At 36.7% G+C, this 16,149-nt stretch overlaps 3 protein-coding genes across 3 annotated transcripts; 1 reads left to right on the forward strand and 2 right to left on the reverse strand.

Moving 5' to 3' along the window:
• Window positions 1-1,805: 1,805 nt before the first annotated feature.
• On the reverse strand, window positions 1,806-4,143 carry LOC147555028 (histidine-containing phosphotransfer protein 1-like). The gene is made up of 6 exons (XM_086660771.1): window positions 3,317-4,143; window positions 3,084-3,214; window positions 2,911-2,979; window positions 2,719-2,790; window positions 2,353-2,425; window positions 1,806-2,099 (listed from the first exon to the last, which is right to left on the reverse strand). The coding sequence occupies exons 1-6, from the start codon at window positions 3,374-3,376 to the stop codon at window positions 2,052-2,054; spliced, it is 453 nt and encodes a 150-aa protein (XP_086516897.1). The 5' UTR covers window positions 3,377-4,143; the 3' UTR covers window positions 1,806-2,051.
• A 1,451-nt stretch (window positions 4,144-5,594) lies between these two features.
• Window positions 5,595-8,866, reverse strand: LOC147555029 (eukaryotic peptide chain release factor subunit 1-3). Its single transcript, XM_086662855.1, has 2 exons — window positions 8,699-8,866; window positions 5,595-7,317 (listed from the first exon to the last, which is right to left on the reverse strand). The coding sequence occupies exon 2, from the start codon at window positions 7,290-7,292 to the stop codon at window positions 5,982-5,984; it is 1,311 nt and encodes a 436-aa protein (XP_086518981.1). The 5' UTR covers window positions 7,293-7,317; window positions 8,699-8,866; the 3' UTR covers window positions 5,595-5,981.
• A 3,610-nt stretch (window positions 8,867-12,476) lies between these two features.
• Window positions 12,477-16,048, forward strand: LOC147555030 (cytochrome c1-2, heme protein, mitochondrial-like). The gene is made up of 8 exons (XM_086660397.1): window positions 12,477-12,812; window positions 12,920-12,995; window positions 13,611-13,831; window positions 13,945-14,224; window positions 14,303-14,374; window positions 15,209-15,325; window positions 15,447-15,512; window positions 15,602-16,048. Exons 2-8 carry the CDS (start codon window positions 12,936-12,938, stop codon window positions 15,716-15,718), a joined length of 933 nt encoding a protein of 310 aa, XP_086516523.1. The 5' UTR covers window positions 12,477-12,812; window positions 12,920-12,935; the 3' UTR covers window positions 15,719-16,048.
• Window positions 16,049-16,149: the final 101 nt, after the last annotated feature.

Genomic DNA, 16,149 nt, shown 5'->3' on the forward strand with positions numbered 1-16,149 from the left:
TGAGTGCCAAAACAACAACTATTACTAATTAAGTGTAAATCAGGAGTTTGTTGTAACTCGAGCGCCAAAAACATTAATCCTTGTCTAAAAAACCAGGTAAAAAAAAGATAGAAATCCCTCTTCTAGGTGAACTCGAAATCTTACCTTATGGGCACTCTGGTCTCAAACTCCTACCAGTAGGCCCAACTCCTACCAGTAGGCTCAACTCCCTACCTTAATTAGTTAGGTTCTTGGTGCGGAACTCCTAAGAGCTAACCCAGGCTATAGCATGTGCTAGTCATCACATGGTTCCACCCATGAGTCTGAAGGAAGGGTGCCTCCAGTGCACGCTAGTCAAGCTAAATTGACCTATGATTGGGTATTGGGTATTGACTCTTGTCGAGCACTTACCCAAAAAGGTGGGGCGCCTAGGGCACCCATCAAGAAGACCCATTTCATTGTGAGAGTTGAGAGATAATTATGCAAAAGTAGTTAGTGGTAAGTAACTTCTAGAGTTATTTTATTTTTCTGTTCAACAAGGTTTACAAATGGCTATTACTTTGGCTACGTCTTGAGGTGTAAATTTCATTACACTTTAGTGAGATCCAGCTCAGCGTATTGATTATATTTCAGCAAAATAGGCACAGTCCTTCTTTTTATTTAGCATTCTCCAACATCTCAAAATTTGTCTAAAATCCCATATTAATAATTGCAGCACATCTTTCGTCTCTTTACTTGAGCAACCAAAAGCAAAACTATGACAAAAATAAACTTATATAAACACATAGGGACACACTAAACAATTTCGAGATTGTTCTTCAAACATCATCTCTATCCATCTATGTTCTAAAATATTCTATATCACAACTTCAAACATTCAAATCGAAATACACACCCTTCACACAAAAAAGTTAGAAATTAGTTATCCGAAGGATAATTGTATGGAAGTAACTTTGAAATTGTATGTTTCCTTGTTGGGTGGATGAGACCCACTTCCCCAAAATAGTTGGTTTTGAATGTAGACGGAGCCAGAGCAATAAAGGGGTTGATATTGGATGTATTTTTCGCGAGCATTGGAACTCCTATAGTTGCATATGCACCAACATCTAATCTTAATGAATCAATCGATGTTTTAGAGCTATTAGCAACTAAATGAGGTTTACAAATCGCTGTTACTTGAGCTAAATCGTTACTCGTGAAAGCCATTATAGTTCAATCAGATTCAGTTCACTATATTAATTACATTTGAACAAAAGATCGTTACTCGTGAAAGTCATTACAGTTCAATCAGATTCAGTTCACTCTATTAATTGCATTTGAACAAAAGATCGTTACTCGTGAAAGTCATTACAGTTCAATCGGATTCAGTTCACTCTATTAATTACATTTGAACAAAAGATCGTTACCCGTGAAAGCCATTACAGTTCAATCAGATTCAGTTCACTCTATTAATTACATTTGAACAAAAGAGTAGCTTCTGCCTTCCAATGCTATGGCATGAGCGAAGACCAAGCAGAAGTTAAATTTGTCTTGGAAACAATGAAGTCTATGTTTTTTGTTTATCACAATATATAGATAACCACTATTCTCATCTTTGGTATTGTTTGTGATCTCCTTTTATGTAATTCCTCCACAATGAATAGAGAGATGCTCAAAATATGGCTGGATTCAAAAGAACTTATGCTTTAATTATCAATAGTTCATCTAATTAGTGTTTTTTTCTGTCTAAATTCTTAAAATGTTTTTAAGACTATCGTACCGAAAGATTTGTGGAAGTATTTAAGGGTGAAACTTGAAAGAAATGGAAGATGGAAACTGCAAAGCTATAAAGAGCAATGAAGTTTATCAACTTTTATTATGAAATTAGATGAAAGAGATTGAAAGGGTTATTCACATTCTCTCTCTCTCTCTCTAACATAAACATACATTACTTCATACATGCTCAAATTCAAATTTAAGTAGATTTTCAAGTGAAGAAGCTTACAAGTATTCAACTATCAAACCAATACAAGCTTACCCTCTCTCTCTTTCTACCCAATCTTCCTCTTGTTCTTTGCTTCCACTACTATTTACTACATTATAGGAAGTGACCCACCAGCTGCCAAAATCTGTTGCTCCAACTACAATCACAACAAGGAGAGAAAAGTTTGAGACTTGTGAACTTGATCAAAAGAAAAATGTCAGACAACAAGAAAAAGTAGGCAAGACTCCGGTAAGAAATCATATGCGGCTTGTCGTGATTCGTGCTTCTAATGATTCTGATCCACCAAACTACGAACCACGACAAGCCACATAGGATTCCTTCCTAGAGTTTTGTCTTGTTTTTCTTGTTCCCTATCTCTAATCAAAATATGGGATTTCTAAACAACTAACCCTGAATAAAGTTTCAAGCTTGTTCTTCACAAGTGAGTATTCATGGTTTATTTGGTGGAGACATTTCAAACACCTGAACCATAATCAATTTATATCTTAATCAAACCAAAACACTCATATTATGAATCTATAGTCATAAATTCTTCCCAAGTACAAAAATGTCAAGGGAACAAGAAAACTAGACAGACTCTGAGCATATATCTTATGTGGCTTATTGTCATTCGTGTGTTCGATGATTATGATCCACTGAACCACGAATGAAGAGAAGCCAGATAGGATTTCTACCAAGAGTCCGCTTAGTTTTCTTGTTCTCTCTCATTACTCTTTTAGTAATTTGCCATTTTATAGGGCTTATAGAAGACTCACCCTTCAGTGTTTTGTTCTTCACAAACATTTCTAAAGCTCACACAAACATTTTTAACCCTGTTTGCTCCTATGCTGTTTGCCCAAATCAATCAAAATTTAGAGAGAGGGGAAACACTAATAACAAATACCCATTTCTTTAGATCTGAATCAAACCCTAAAGGAAAAAAAAGATCTACCATTAATTAAGTATACCTAGAACTGCTACCCTTTAGTTGATGAACATGGGCATCAATCTTTTTGAAATCTACAATAGGTTGACTTCTGCAAAAATTGAAAAAAAAAACCTAAAAAAATGAGAAAATTTGGGTATTTATGAAATCAAATCAAACCCAGAAAGGAAAATAAAGAAAAGTTTAGATCTTTACAAAGCTTTAGCTAATTCATTGAGAAGTTTTTCAGAATCTTCAAAAAAGAGAGAGACAACTTCACAAACAAACTCTGGGTTTGTTTCATCTTGTAATTGTTGAAGTTGAGTGAACTGTTCATCAAGAAACCCCTTTTTGACAAACCAAACCAAATCCTTAATCAGAAAAAAAAACCTAAAACAAGATAGAGAAGACAACCCATATTATAAATTTTTATCAAGAATTGAACTAACCTCATGAAATAAAGAAGCTGTATAATCAACTAATTGTTTTTGTAATTGAACCACTTCCATGTTTCTTGAGCTCTTCTTCTTCTTCTTCTATCTAGTTTCTCTTGATAAATACTCAACCAAAAAAAGGGTTGGTTCTTTAGGAAAGTATTATAAATAGATGTTACTAAAGACAAGTTTCACAAGGTTAGTAGTAGTAGTAGTAATAATGAATAAGCAATACTTATTCCTTGTGAAGGATTTGTGTGGGAAAAGAGAACAAACTCAATATGCAACAAAAGCTCTCTCCCCCTCTCTGTCTCTCTTATCTATTCTCTTTCTATTGATCTTTTCATCCTTTTTCAACAAAAATACAAATCTCCTGCCCTCAATTTTTACTAGATGGTCCCTGAGGAATCAATCCAAAATGTACTACACTCAATGCTAAATTTGCTATAGGTCAAAAATAAAAAGAGAAATCAGTCCAATGCAAAAGGTAAAATAGGTGACTATACTTGTATGTTCATGTAAGGCGAACACTATGTCTATATACAATATCAGATGATTCAAACATTTGAAAAATGTGGTAATGCAACATTATTTCGGTCTAATCCAATGAGATTTGTTGTATGCATAACGGTTTGTGAGTGTAAATGTCAGATATTAACAAACAAAAAGTAACTATGAAAAAACATCAATTACAATTCTGCTAAAATGTTCGAATTGTCTACAATATAAAGTTGCATAACGCAACTAACGTTATTTGTTGTATTACGATGAATGTTATGCATCATAACAGTTACACAATTTTTGTGGCACTCAAGTTTGTGACCTTTTGTCCAACCGGAGGTATATATAGAACTTTTTGTTTCTTTTATTGAACCATAGGACTTTTTATCTTATTCTTGTATACCAATTATTGGTCTTTGTTGTGTAAAATGGTTAAAGGAAAATTAAAATTGGTGAAGGTGATTTGAGACCCATGTTACCTTTCTATATCTTGTCCCCCTTAAAATAGTGCCAAAATTGTTGATCTCTTGGTCTATGGGTACTATGCATTTAGACATACTTGTTCACTCCCTAGTCCCTATGAGCATTAAAATTACTCAAAATGCTTCATACTAAAGTGCTCTAAGTAAACACTTCCATTATGGTCTAAGGGGGGTGCCCTTGTTTTCTCTCTTGTGTTTTTTTTCATCCAAGTAAAATATATTTATTTCAACAAAAAAAAAAAAAAAAGTAAAATATATTTAATAAAAAACAAAAACAAAAAAACAGATACAGCAAGAAAAGATTTCTTTAAAAAAAAATTCTTTGTAGTATTTTTTTATAAGCAATGATACTACGAGTTCAATGAAATTTGCGAGAATTCCTCGATCAATACAGAGTAAATGATATAGAGTAATAACAGAGCTAGCTAGTACCACACTCAACAAAATGAAATAGAGCTAGTAACATATCAACTTTCACAGCATAAGATGCATTAATACTGGTCAAACAATTTCATAACATGAGAGATATAAAGATGAACCTTTTTTTTCTCAAATATTATGAACCCCTTTTAAAGTATATTTTGTTTTCTTTGTGCTGTAAGAACTATTCTTTTGTTAGGTGACATTTTATCAGTCAAATACCAACTGTTGGATTAAAGCAATTTTGAAGTGGAATTGAGAGGATAGGAATTCGACAGGTGTCATAACCTCAAGGGATGGACAAAATTAATTGGCAAATTTTGGTATTTTTATTTCATCTAGTGAATGATGATGTTGTCCAATGTTTAGAACATTTCAGTGAAGTTGTGGAGAATATAATTCTCTCACTACACTGTGCGGAGAGAGTTGATTAAATTTTACACGATTGAAATTAAATACAATATGATAAACCATGTCACTCCGAGAGTCGGATTAAATCTTTTTTCGCACCCTCAATCACGGAGAAAAAAATAATAGAATAAATGGGGTGGGGAAGATTTGGTTGGTATTGATTGAGTTACAACCCACAAAGGAGATGCACGAATATGCCACAACTTCGTATAAAATATTGCGCGTGAAGGAAAAGCTTCCTTGCATTATTCTAAACACGAAGAATCATATCATATCTTGCTTTCTATTACCCATCACCATCTAAAATGTAATATACAATATATTAGAGAGAGAGAGAGAAAGGGATGCAATATATATTATGTGAGCTATGATATGCTAAAAAAATGGCCAGGATGCTATTTGTTTTTCTGGTTGTCTAAATCTGAATGGTCACAATCAAATAGACCAAAACCAACCCCAATCATCAGACAAGTCAGACATTAGAAATCAAACAAAAGCTATCAGTTGAAATCTGTCTCGAATCAATTCAGACATCAAGTCAGATCACGAAAGTTTATATCGCTCTCATTTTTTCTTTGATCACGAAAAGGAGATGAGGAAAAAAAAGATAACAGACAAAATCAGAACCCCAAGTTGCAACAACAACCACAGTACAGAAATATAACCACAATTCCGACACAAAACTAAGCAGCCATATCTCACTACAAGTTCATAAAATCAAAAACTCTTTATCCGAACAAACGATGAAGCTAAAGAAAGACGTACTCAAACTCTCCAGTGAAAACGACTCCAGCAGCAATTCGGGTATACTTGGCTTCCGGCTTATGTTTTCTCCTGCATTAGCTCTAGAAAATGGCAGATTTTTTCTAATCAGAATCTTCATAAACATCTCCGTCGGATAACTCGTCGAACGACCTAATGTCAAGCTGGTAACGGAGGATGCCTCCGATGCCACCAAAACCTCGGCAAAACTGCGATCCTTCTTGGGATTTGTTAGTCACAAACTCGAGCGTGCAACCGAATTTCCTGTACTCATTAGCAAACCATTCTAGCAGAGAGGTCTTTTCCTGAACTTCTAATTCCGCAGAAGTTTCTGCATCTCGAAAGTTACTTTGATCTGACTCTTGATCCTTGTTCAAGTGCTTCACCACGATTTCTCCCGTAGTACTATTCTTGAGTACATACCGATTGATATCGAGATTTTCCCACACAATGAGTGTTTCTACAGCTCCCATTTCCAGAGCTTTAAGTGTGTCGTCAACACCAAATACGTACTTCCCTGTATCTTGACTTATCTCCTCGAAGTATTTACCAATCAAGCGTTTTTCTTGAATGAACTTCACATTAGATAGAATTTCTGCAGAAAGCTCGATGGCTTGATTAAAACCATTTTCACCACCATAAGAAACATCAACCACATTGAGTATCTTAGCTTGGAGACGAGGATCAAACATATCAGACTGACTCAGTTCTGTCTTAAAATCTGCAGATCCAGCAAGAATTAAACCTGAAACGTTAGGCTGACTGGTGGCTGGATTAATGTAGAACTGTGTTGCTAGCTCAGCGGTTTTCCTTACATAATTGTGACGCTTCTCCATTCGAAGACGAGCAAAACGAAGGGCAGACTGTCCTCCTCTTCCGTGCTTCTTTGGAAGATCAACGGTGAACTTATGAAGTATCTCACGTGTGTTTCCACTTAACGTTCCAAAAAGGGTCCCATTTCCATCCATAACTATAAACCCAAACTTATCATCAGATTCCAAAAGTTCATTCAATGCCTCTATGTGAAACTTATTATCACAAAGGTATAGGGATGCATTAATAGGCTTGAAAGGCTCAAAATCGATGGTGACCTTCTTTTCCTTTCCGTCTTCAGTAATAATTGTCCCAGTGTACAAAACCAACCCATTTGGAGGAACCCTATTGTAAAGTTTCAACCTCTGCTGGGCAGAGGTGATAGCACCCAATACTGACTGTCGATTAACCCTACTTTTGATATTGGAAGCAGTACCAAACTCATCACCCAACATCTTAGTGACCCGAGCGATCTGATCACGCGGAGGCATGATAAGAGAAATCATGCTAGTACCATTACCTCTTGCAGCTTCCAGTGCTTTAATCAATTTCTTGATCTTCCATATCTCAATATTCTTATCAGTATCATGAGCATCCGACATTGCAAATAAAACTGCAAATACTAACCTAAAAGCGAAAGTATATTAGTTCGTATAATACATGATTAAAACAACAGCTACTAAACCATGAACAAGGAAACAATCCTAAAAACACCTGAATATATATAGAGGAAAAAAAGGACCATGAAGATCAATCTGATCTAATGCAATATTATCGAATGCTTCAAGTAATTTCACAACCAGATTGTATATGCAGTTCAGAGAAGTGTTTGTATACGATAGTACCAAGCAAGCAAATAGGGCACAGTTCAACATTTCACTTGCATTCATGCGATAGTACCAAGCAAGCAGCACTAGCGGTGCATTACACGAAGCTTCACTGATCCTATCATGTATATTTTTAGTTGATTCTAATATGAAACATAAAATTGGTTTCCAAACGTGCAGTCCTATTTAAGTTATTGTCTCAATGACACGGTGATAGTAACCTTTATTCATGTTGACCGATTTACTATTCACTAATATAGTACTTTTCTGTGTTACTTGTCATAATTGAAACTCGATATGTCGATGTGCACTCACTTGCGTGCTTTTGCTGTCAGTATTAAGATCCAAGAGATCGCACTAGATAAAGGTAATCCACTGCCTCTAGGCAATGCGAACATCACAGAGTGAGCAAGTTATATGCAAAACATATGTTGATGTTGACCAACCGTGTACGAAACTCCGGAAGTTAATAAGTAAGCAAAAATGTTATTCTGCGTTCTGCCCAACCCTTAGGCTGGCAGAATCCCGACCAACTTAGGTGGACGGGCAGAATTCAGAGAGAGAGAAAGGAGTGACTCAAAGAGATCCTTTTCTCTCTCTAAATCCTATCCACCCACATAAACCGGTCGGGATTCTCCTAGCCTAAGATCCAGGCAGAACGCCTCGGCAGATTATGAGTCAAAATCTAATTACTCTCACATTTTAAGAATAAGTTCTAACTTGAAGAGATCACACTATTAATTTCAGAAGAAAAAAAAACACGAAGATACTGTGCCCGGCCAAGTACCCCGCCGGGATTCGACCGGGAATTTGGCCGGGAACACAACCATTACTGGATATCATCTTGATTCTTGAAGAAAGATTAACACGCTATTAGCTTCGCTTAAGCAGATTTAGTTAATAGTACAATTCATTACTACCCTAACCCTAATCATACAAAATCAAGGTTCGTAACAGTTCACCTAAGATTAGTATCATGAACTCCAAATCTAAAGCCAGAGAGATGGTCAAACAAAGGCATAACTTGCATGAAATGATCAGATCTTTCCGTACTTTTAGGTCATATTATCGTTACGAACTAAAAGATGAGAAATTCAATAATGACAAAATATAGAACAAGCAATTAAAAGAGATCTAATTAAATCGGAATTGGAAAAGAGAAGATCGTTTCGATCTGTTACCTCTCTCCTGCTAGCTTGAAGCTCTACCAGATAGAGAGAGAGAGAGAGAGAGATTACTAGGGTTTTTTTTCCTTCAGATAGAAAAGAGGGAGACTGAGAACTGACTTTACCGCCCCGGTTTTCTCGTTAAAAAAAACGGACTTATCCACTACGTTTTTTTGACAAATATAATAACTTGTAAATTGTAAGAGTAATTTAGATCTAATGGTTAAAAAGTTAAGAGTATAATATATAAAATGGATGGTTAAAAACTTCTGACTACTCGAGTTATTTCATATTTCCAGTGTCTTTTCCTATCTGCGTCTATTCCTAAATCCCTCAGCTGTATGTATTTCTTACTCGTTAACTCTATAGATACATTCAGAAGAAAATAAAACATGAAACTGAAGTCCACAGACATACTATTTGTATGAGTGGATGGTCTGATGGTACAGCACCAGTTCCCTTGTGGTCAATTACATTGTTCCTTCTAGATTAGCACGACATCAGCTATCTCCATCAATGCTAGAAGATGGCAAACCAAGAACGCAGCTAACAGTACTTCAATTTTCTCATCTAGACTAATTTTGTACAAGACTGCATCTTGGATGCTTTGACAGAAAGAGTAGAGGGAAGCCTCTCCCGGAGATAGACAAGTTGAATGTGTGTTCGTGCGATGTTTTGTGTTTAAGGTCATTTGTCCAGACAATCTACATGTTCTTAACAAAATCATGATGAGAGGGCCGATCTTTATGTCTTTATGTCTCTCTTGTTGCTTAACAAAATCATTAAATTGTCGAAGAGGATGGATAAGACTTTTTATAAAGAAGAATGATGAGAAGGCCGATCTTTATGTCTCTCTTGTTGCTTAACAAAATCATTAAATTGTCGAAGATGATGGATAAGACTTTTTATAAAAAAGAATGATGAGAGGGCCGATCTTTATGTCTCTCTTGTTGCTTAACAAAATCATTAAATTGTCGAAGAGGATGGATAAGACTTTTTATAAAGAAGAATGATGAGAGGCCCGATCTTTATGTCTCTCTTGTTGCTTAACAAAATCATTAAATTGTCGAAGAGGATGGATAAGACTTTTTATAAAGAAGAATGATGAGAGGCCCGATCTTTATGTCTCTCTTGTTGCTTAACAAAATCATTAAATTGTCAAAGAGGATGGATAAGACTCTTTGCAAGCCCATTGTGAATTTGTGACACCAACATATCTTGACTCCGATTAATGAATCTTTGTACTATCTTACAACGGTATCTTTCCTAGTTGTCCTTGATGCCTCTCTGTCAAAAGATGTCATGAGTATCAACTTGGACTTCCAAGTAGTACGTTATGTTTTTGTTGTTGAAGCAGCTAGTACGTCGTTGAAGTCCCAATTTTTTCGACCTCGATGTTCTGATGCAGCAAGGCGGTTGTCTAGAAAGAATATTATATGCCTTTCCTCTGTTAGGACCGTTTTTGTTTTTTCGTTGCTACTCTATTAAGATTTAAGACCAATTTACAAGTAATTTAGATCAAATGGTTAAAAACTTAAGAGTAATATAATATCTGGTCCGATAAATATACGCATCCAATCAGTAATATATAAGAATATAAATTTTATTAATAATAATGTATAAAATGGATGGTTGAGATTTAGTATTTAGATCTAATGGTTAAAAACTTAAGAGTTAATTCCTATATGGCCCCCTACTTTGTGATCAGCTTCCTTTATGCCCCATTTTTTTTGTAAATTCAAATATGGCCCCCTATTTTCAGGTAAATTTCATTACTACCCTTCTTAATTCTAAATTTAAAACATTAAAAAAAAGTTATTTCCACCTCACCCCTCTCTCTCTCTCCACCTCATCTCTCCCTACACCTCACCCCTCTCTCTCTCTCTCTCCAATTCACCTCTCACTTCTCTCTCTCTCCAATTCACCTCTCACTTCTCTCTCTCTCCAACTCACCCCTTTCTTCTCCGGCAAGGTGGCCGGCCAGAAAAATTTCTGGCCGGCCACCTTCAAACCTAAAAAAAAAAAGAAAAATTCTCTCTCTTCTCTCTCTCCAATTTTTTTTTTAAAATCTCTCCACTATCTCTCTCTTTCTAAAACTCCGGCGAAGGGGGTTTCCCTTCGCCGGAGGATTTGTTCACGAACAGATCTGTTCGTGAACAGTTCGAACGCCGGAGTGCAAAGGGTGAGTTGGAGAGAGAGAGAGAGAGGTGAGTAAGAGAGAGAGAGAGGTGAGTAAGAGAGAGAGAGAGAGGTGAATTGGAGAGAGAGAGAGGGGTGTGGTGTAGGGAGAAATGAGGTGGAGAGAGAGGGGTGAGGTGGAAATAACTTTTTTTTAATGTTTTAAATTTAGAATTAAGAAGGGTAGTAATGACATTTAACTGAAAATAGGGGACCATATTTGAATTTACGAAAAAAAAGGGGCCATAAAGGAAGCTGGTCACAAAGTAGGGGGCCATATAGGAATTAACTCAAAACTTAAACTTATTGATATATAATATCCGTCGGGTAATTATCAGATATATCTGATATCCGGTAAGCTAACGTTTACAACCCTTCTATACACTATCTAGTTTTTGATAGGTTGAGGCAGAGTGACGGATCTAGTTTATAGGGTGGGATGCACCGCCCTTTAGGTCACGGTGGGACAATTTCAAACATTCCACCCTGTTCCTAGCCGATTGACACCACTACATGGAATCTTCTGCAAACCTCTCATTCAATTCTTGAAGTCAAACGACCTCGTTTTAATATCATATTGGACTGTTTAGCCAATGAGGCCTAAACAACTTGCTAATATTTTTTCAAGGAGTTGTAGTTGGTCGGCTGACTAAAACTAGTCGTAATCTTATTTTTTTGCGCAAATCTTTTTCTTTCTAAACAATGAGCAAGCACATTTTAACATGTATGATTTGTTTCAAACCTGAGACCTATCTAGTTTTTGGAAGGTTGAGGCGGAGAGTCAGACCTAGTTCACAGGGTGGGGCGTCCCGCGCATGTGGGTCACGGTGGGACAACCTCAAACATTCCACCTTGTCCCTAGCCGATTGACACCACTACATGGAATCTTCTGCAAACCTCTCATCCTATACTTAAAGTCAAGAAATCTCGTAATCTCGTTTTGATATCATATTGGACCGTATAGCCTTATTGACCTAAACAACTTATTAATATTGTTTCAAGGATTTGTGGCTGGTAGACTGATTAAAACTAGTCGTAATCTTGCTTTTTGCGCAAATCCTTTTATTTCTGAACAATAAGCAAGCATATTGTAACGTGTATGACTTGTTTCAAACCTGAGACTTAGAGCAACTCCAATGGCAGTCTGTCTTAGGTCGAAAAAATCACTTTTTTATCCAAAATTTTCAGCCTCAGCTCAGCCTAAAAAATTCAGCTCCAACCCCAGCATCTCTTGAGGCCGAAAATTTATTTATGTGGAAAATGCGTGTGTGGCGTTTTTGTTGGTGTGCGAGAAACGTGTGTGGTTTTGTGTGTATACAAAACACGTGTTTGAACTATTTTTGAAATAATATTTTTTTTCAAGGTTGAAAAATTATTCGGGGACCGAAAGTATTCAATATATTTTAATTATTAATGTGGAAGTTTTTCTTAGAGTTGAAAAAAATTAAAACTAATTACATTAAAAAAACAAAAAAAAAATATAGGAGAAGATCTTCACCGTTGGATTTTTTTTGACGGCCAAGATCATCCCCAACATGACCGTTGGGAGTCCCCAACGATCATGTTGGAGACCTTCAGTCGTCCCTAATGTTAGGTGCGATTGCCATTGGAGGACTGGGCGCAGGTCAAAAATCAAATTTTTGACCTGCATCCGCGCGGCGTAGGAGATGCTCTTAGAGAATGGAAACCAACTTAGTAACTGACTCGATCAGTCGAGTGGAAAATATGAGGATGGTTAAAGTCGAACCCTAGAATTGGGCTCAACTAGAAGCATAATAAACCTATTCTTGGAAAAGACAAAACTACCCTAATTGTGTGGCTAAACCAGAGTCACAATCCCCAATCTTCTTAGTTCTACATTATTACTACTAGTATTGTTTGTTTCGTTTTCCTTGTATCTGGGGATCCAAGTTTTCACTACTAACCCTAATTGTTTTCTGATCCCAATCAGGTTTCTAACCCTAGCTAATTGTTTTCGATCTATTTCGTTTTGTTCCTCAATTCGATCTTGTCTTATTAGAGATTCATTTTGTGTTTTTTGATTATGAATTTTTACAGAAATATCTTGACTCAAATGGCTACTGGAAGAGCGATTCATCAATTGCTCAGGAAGAAATTTCAATTCAATCACACAGTTAGTCTCTCTCTCTCTCTCTCTCTCTCTCTCTCTCTCTCTCTCTCTCTCTCTCTCTCTCTCTCTCTCTTCGATTGCGATCTTATTACGTTTTTGTTACATCTTTAGATTATCCCCATACCCAATAGCAATTTGAACAATCTATCTTAACCCTAAAATTTCCATGGCTCAATAAAAGTTAGCTCATTTATTGATTCTAATAATCTTATTTATTTTTATTTTCCCCATGATTTTTGTTTGTTGATTCAGTATCTTCCTTGGGCAGAATTTTTGTGTTTCAGATGAATAGAACGAATTATTTTGTTCATGAATGTAAATTTTGGAATATGACTAAATGCCCCCATTTTTCATTTTTAGTGTAACCCTAATTAATCCACTTAGAATACCATTTTGGGGTATTGTATATGCATAATACATTTGTTATCGAATTACTAGAAAGAAATCGTGTTCGGGGGATTTTCTGTTTAGGATGTCGCAAGATAGATCCGAATGATTTGATGTGATTGGTTGTGGTTTCTTGGCTGAGGGCATAGTAGTTTATATGCCATACAATGAATTTGAGTCGTTATGACGAGATTGTTCATTATTTTTTGACAAGAGTAGCTGAATTTGCAGGCGACTCCAGTATTGTCGTCATTTGTTTCAAAGCAGAATCAAGATGAATATGGGTCTGCTGGCATGAAGTCATTAAGAGCATTGGCGCTTCTTGGAGCTGGTGTTTCTGGGGTTTTGGGTTTCACTACGTTAGCATCTGCTGATGAGGCAGAGCATGGGTTGGAATGCCCAAGCTATCCTTGGCCTCACAAAGGCATCCTCAGTTCGTATGACCATGCATCGTAAGTGAAGGATTTCTTTTTCGCCATCCTCCTTGGATTTATGTAAGATTATTTATTTCATAAAAATCGACTCTAAACGTAAATGCTAATGATTAGTTTTGGGGTATTTGTAGGGTTCGCCGTGGTCATCAAGTTTACCAGCAAGTCTGTGCATCATGCCACTCAATGTCCCTAATTTCGTACCGTGATCTTGTCGGAGTGGCGTACACTGAAGAGGAGACGAAGGCTATGGCTGCTGAGATTGAGGTGGTTGATGGGCCCAATGACGAAGGGGAGATGTTTACCCGACCTGGGAAGCTGAGTGATCGCTTCCCACAGCCATATTCGAATGAACAGGCAGCAAGGTTTGCTAATGGAGGGGCATATCCTCCTGATCTGAGTCTCATAACTAAGGTGTTTCCTCTATTCCGACTTTCCCGTCTTTTGATAATTATGTATCGTTGTAGGCTTACATTCTCTTTATTCTGTCAGGCTCGTCACGATGGTCAAAACTATGTGTTTGCCCTTCTTACTGGATACCGTGAGCCTCCTGCTGGTGTTACGGTAATTCCATTGTCCTCCTTATGTTGGCCGTGCAGATTGCATAGTTTACTGCTTACTGCTATTTTATGTTCAAGTTTCTTTATCTTCGCTTTTCATATAAAATTTTAATGTGTTCTTTTTTAACTCGTCCTTATTTCTGTTAGGACTTGAATTGGTTTCCAGCAACCCCAGGTACCAACTTATTGATGAAATATAGATGACTATTAGGACCTCTTAGGAAATTTCGCTGAGGACTCCCACAATGCTTTCGCCGTAATGAAGGGAAGGCTCAACACACCCAACAATGAACATGTGGATAGTCTGGACAAACAACCTTAAACACAAAACATCACACGAACACACACATTCACCTTGTCTATCACTCTATCTCCCGGAGAGGCTTCCCTTTGCTCTCTCTGTCAAAGCATCCAAGATGCAGTCTTGTACAAAATTAGTCTAGATGAGAAAATTGAAGTACTGTTAGTTCTTAGTTTGCCATCTTCTAGCATTGATGGAGATAGCTGATATCGTGCTAATCTAGAAGGAAAAATGTAATTGACCACAAGGTGGACTAGTGCTGTACCATCGGACCGTCCACTCATGCAAATAGTATGTCTGTGGAGTGCAGTTTCATGTTTTATTTTCTTCCGAATTTATCATAGAGTTAACGAGTAAGCAATACATACAGGCATACAGCTGAGGGATTTAGGAATAGACCGAGATAGGAAAAAACACTCGAAATATGAAATAACTTTAGTAGTGAGAAGTTGAGTTTTTGTTCTTTTGAAGCCTCAATGGTTAATTGAATTCTTCATAGAATCCCATTTTTAGTAAGTGAAAGACTACACTTTGTAGATTCGAGAAGGGCTGCACTATAATCCTTACTTCCCCGGTGGCGCAATAGCTATGCCTAAGATGCTTATCGATGGTGCTATTGAGTATGAAGATGGCACCCCTGCCACAGAAGCTCAGGTACTTCGTCTTGATCTTTGCACTGCAATCTGAAATCGTTCTATTCTCCGATGCATTTTCCAATGCAATTTCGCTTGGAAAGATGCAGAAATAAAATTTGTTTTTCGCAATGATACTGCAGATGGGTAAAGATGTTGTGTCATTTTTGTCATGGGCAGCAGAACCAGAAATGGAAGAGAGGAAACTGGTAGATTTACACAAAACTTTATCCTTCTATTTACATTTTCGAACAAAATTTGATATCCCCTAAAACTTGAAAAAAAATCTTATCTGCAGATGGGATTCAAATGGATATTTGTGTTGTCACTTGCACTTCTTCAAGCTGCTTACTACCGACGGCTGAGGTGGTCCGTTTTGAAGTCCCGCAAGCTTGTCCTTGATGTGGTCAACTAATCTCATCATCTGGGTTCCTTCTTTATGTACCCCGGGGTTCCTTGAATGGCAATAATGAGTGTTTACATTATCCAGACATTATGTGTACTTGGCCTTAAAATGGCTCGAAGACGGTGGCGAATAGCAAACCCGATTTCACATTTTCAATTATTATTTTAGGGAGAAATAAATTTTACCCGCATACGATACAATTTTTTCTTTTCGTTTTTTCATCTTACAGTTTCGATCTCAATTTGTTTTTATGTGTTTATGTTTTTATGTACTGAATTGTTCAGGGGATTATTCTCCTATGTTTCAATATAGGTGATCTTATGTGATCGAAAGTTACTAGATGATGATTTCATGGATGATCTTCCTTTGATATATGATAACACATAAGTATTAATGAACGGTTCCTGCGCATCCTCATAAACAAAACTTATTAAGATATG

Source organism: Eschscholzia californica, unplaced genomic scaffold (genome assembly GCF_041429995.1).
Source record: "Eschscholzia californica isolate CP2 unplaced genomic scaffold, dmEscCali1.0.p SCAF_2, whole genome shotgun sequence".
NCBI classification, from domain to species: domain Eukaryota; kingdom Viridiplantae; phylum Streptophyta; class Magnoliopsida; order Ranunculales; family Papaveraceae; genus Eschscholzia; species Eschscholzia californica.

Coding starts and splice junctions, on each gene's coding strand:
- LOC147555028 (XM_086660771.1), bottom strand. CDS start 3,376: ATGGAAGTGGTTCAATTACAAAAACAATTAGTTGATTATACAGCTTCT. Junction 3,215..3,316: donor CAGCTTCTTTATTTCATGAG/GTTAGTTCAATT, acceptor TTTGTCAAAAAG/GGGTTTCTTGATGAACAGTT. Junction 2,426..2,718: donor GAAGAACAAAACACTGAAGG/GTGAGTCTTCTA, acceptor ATTATGGTTCAG/GTGTTTGAAATGTCTCCACC.
- LOC147555029 (XM_086662855.1), bottom strand. CDS start 7,292: ATGTCGGATGCTCATGATACTGATAAGAATATTGAGATATGGAAGATC.
- LOC147555030 (XM_086660397.1), top strand. CDS start 12,936: ATGGCTACTGGAAGAGCGATTCATCAATTGCTCAGGAAGAAATTTCAA. Junction 12,996..13,610: donor AATTTCAATTCAATCACACA/GTTAGTCTCTCT, acceptor CTGAATTTGCAG/GCGACTCCAGTATTGTCGTC. Junction 14,375..15,208: donor AGCCTCCTGCTGGTGTTACG/GTAATTCCATTG, acceptor TACACTTTGTAG/ATTCGAGAAGGGCTGCACTA.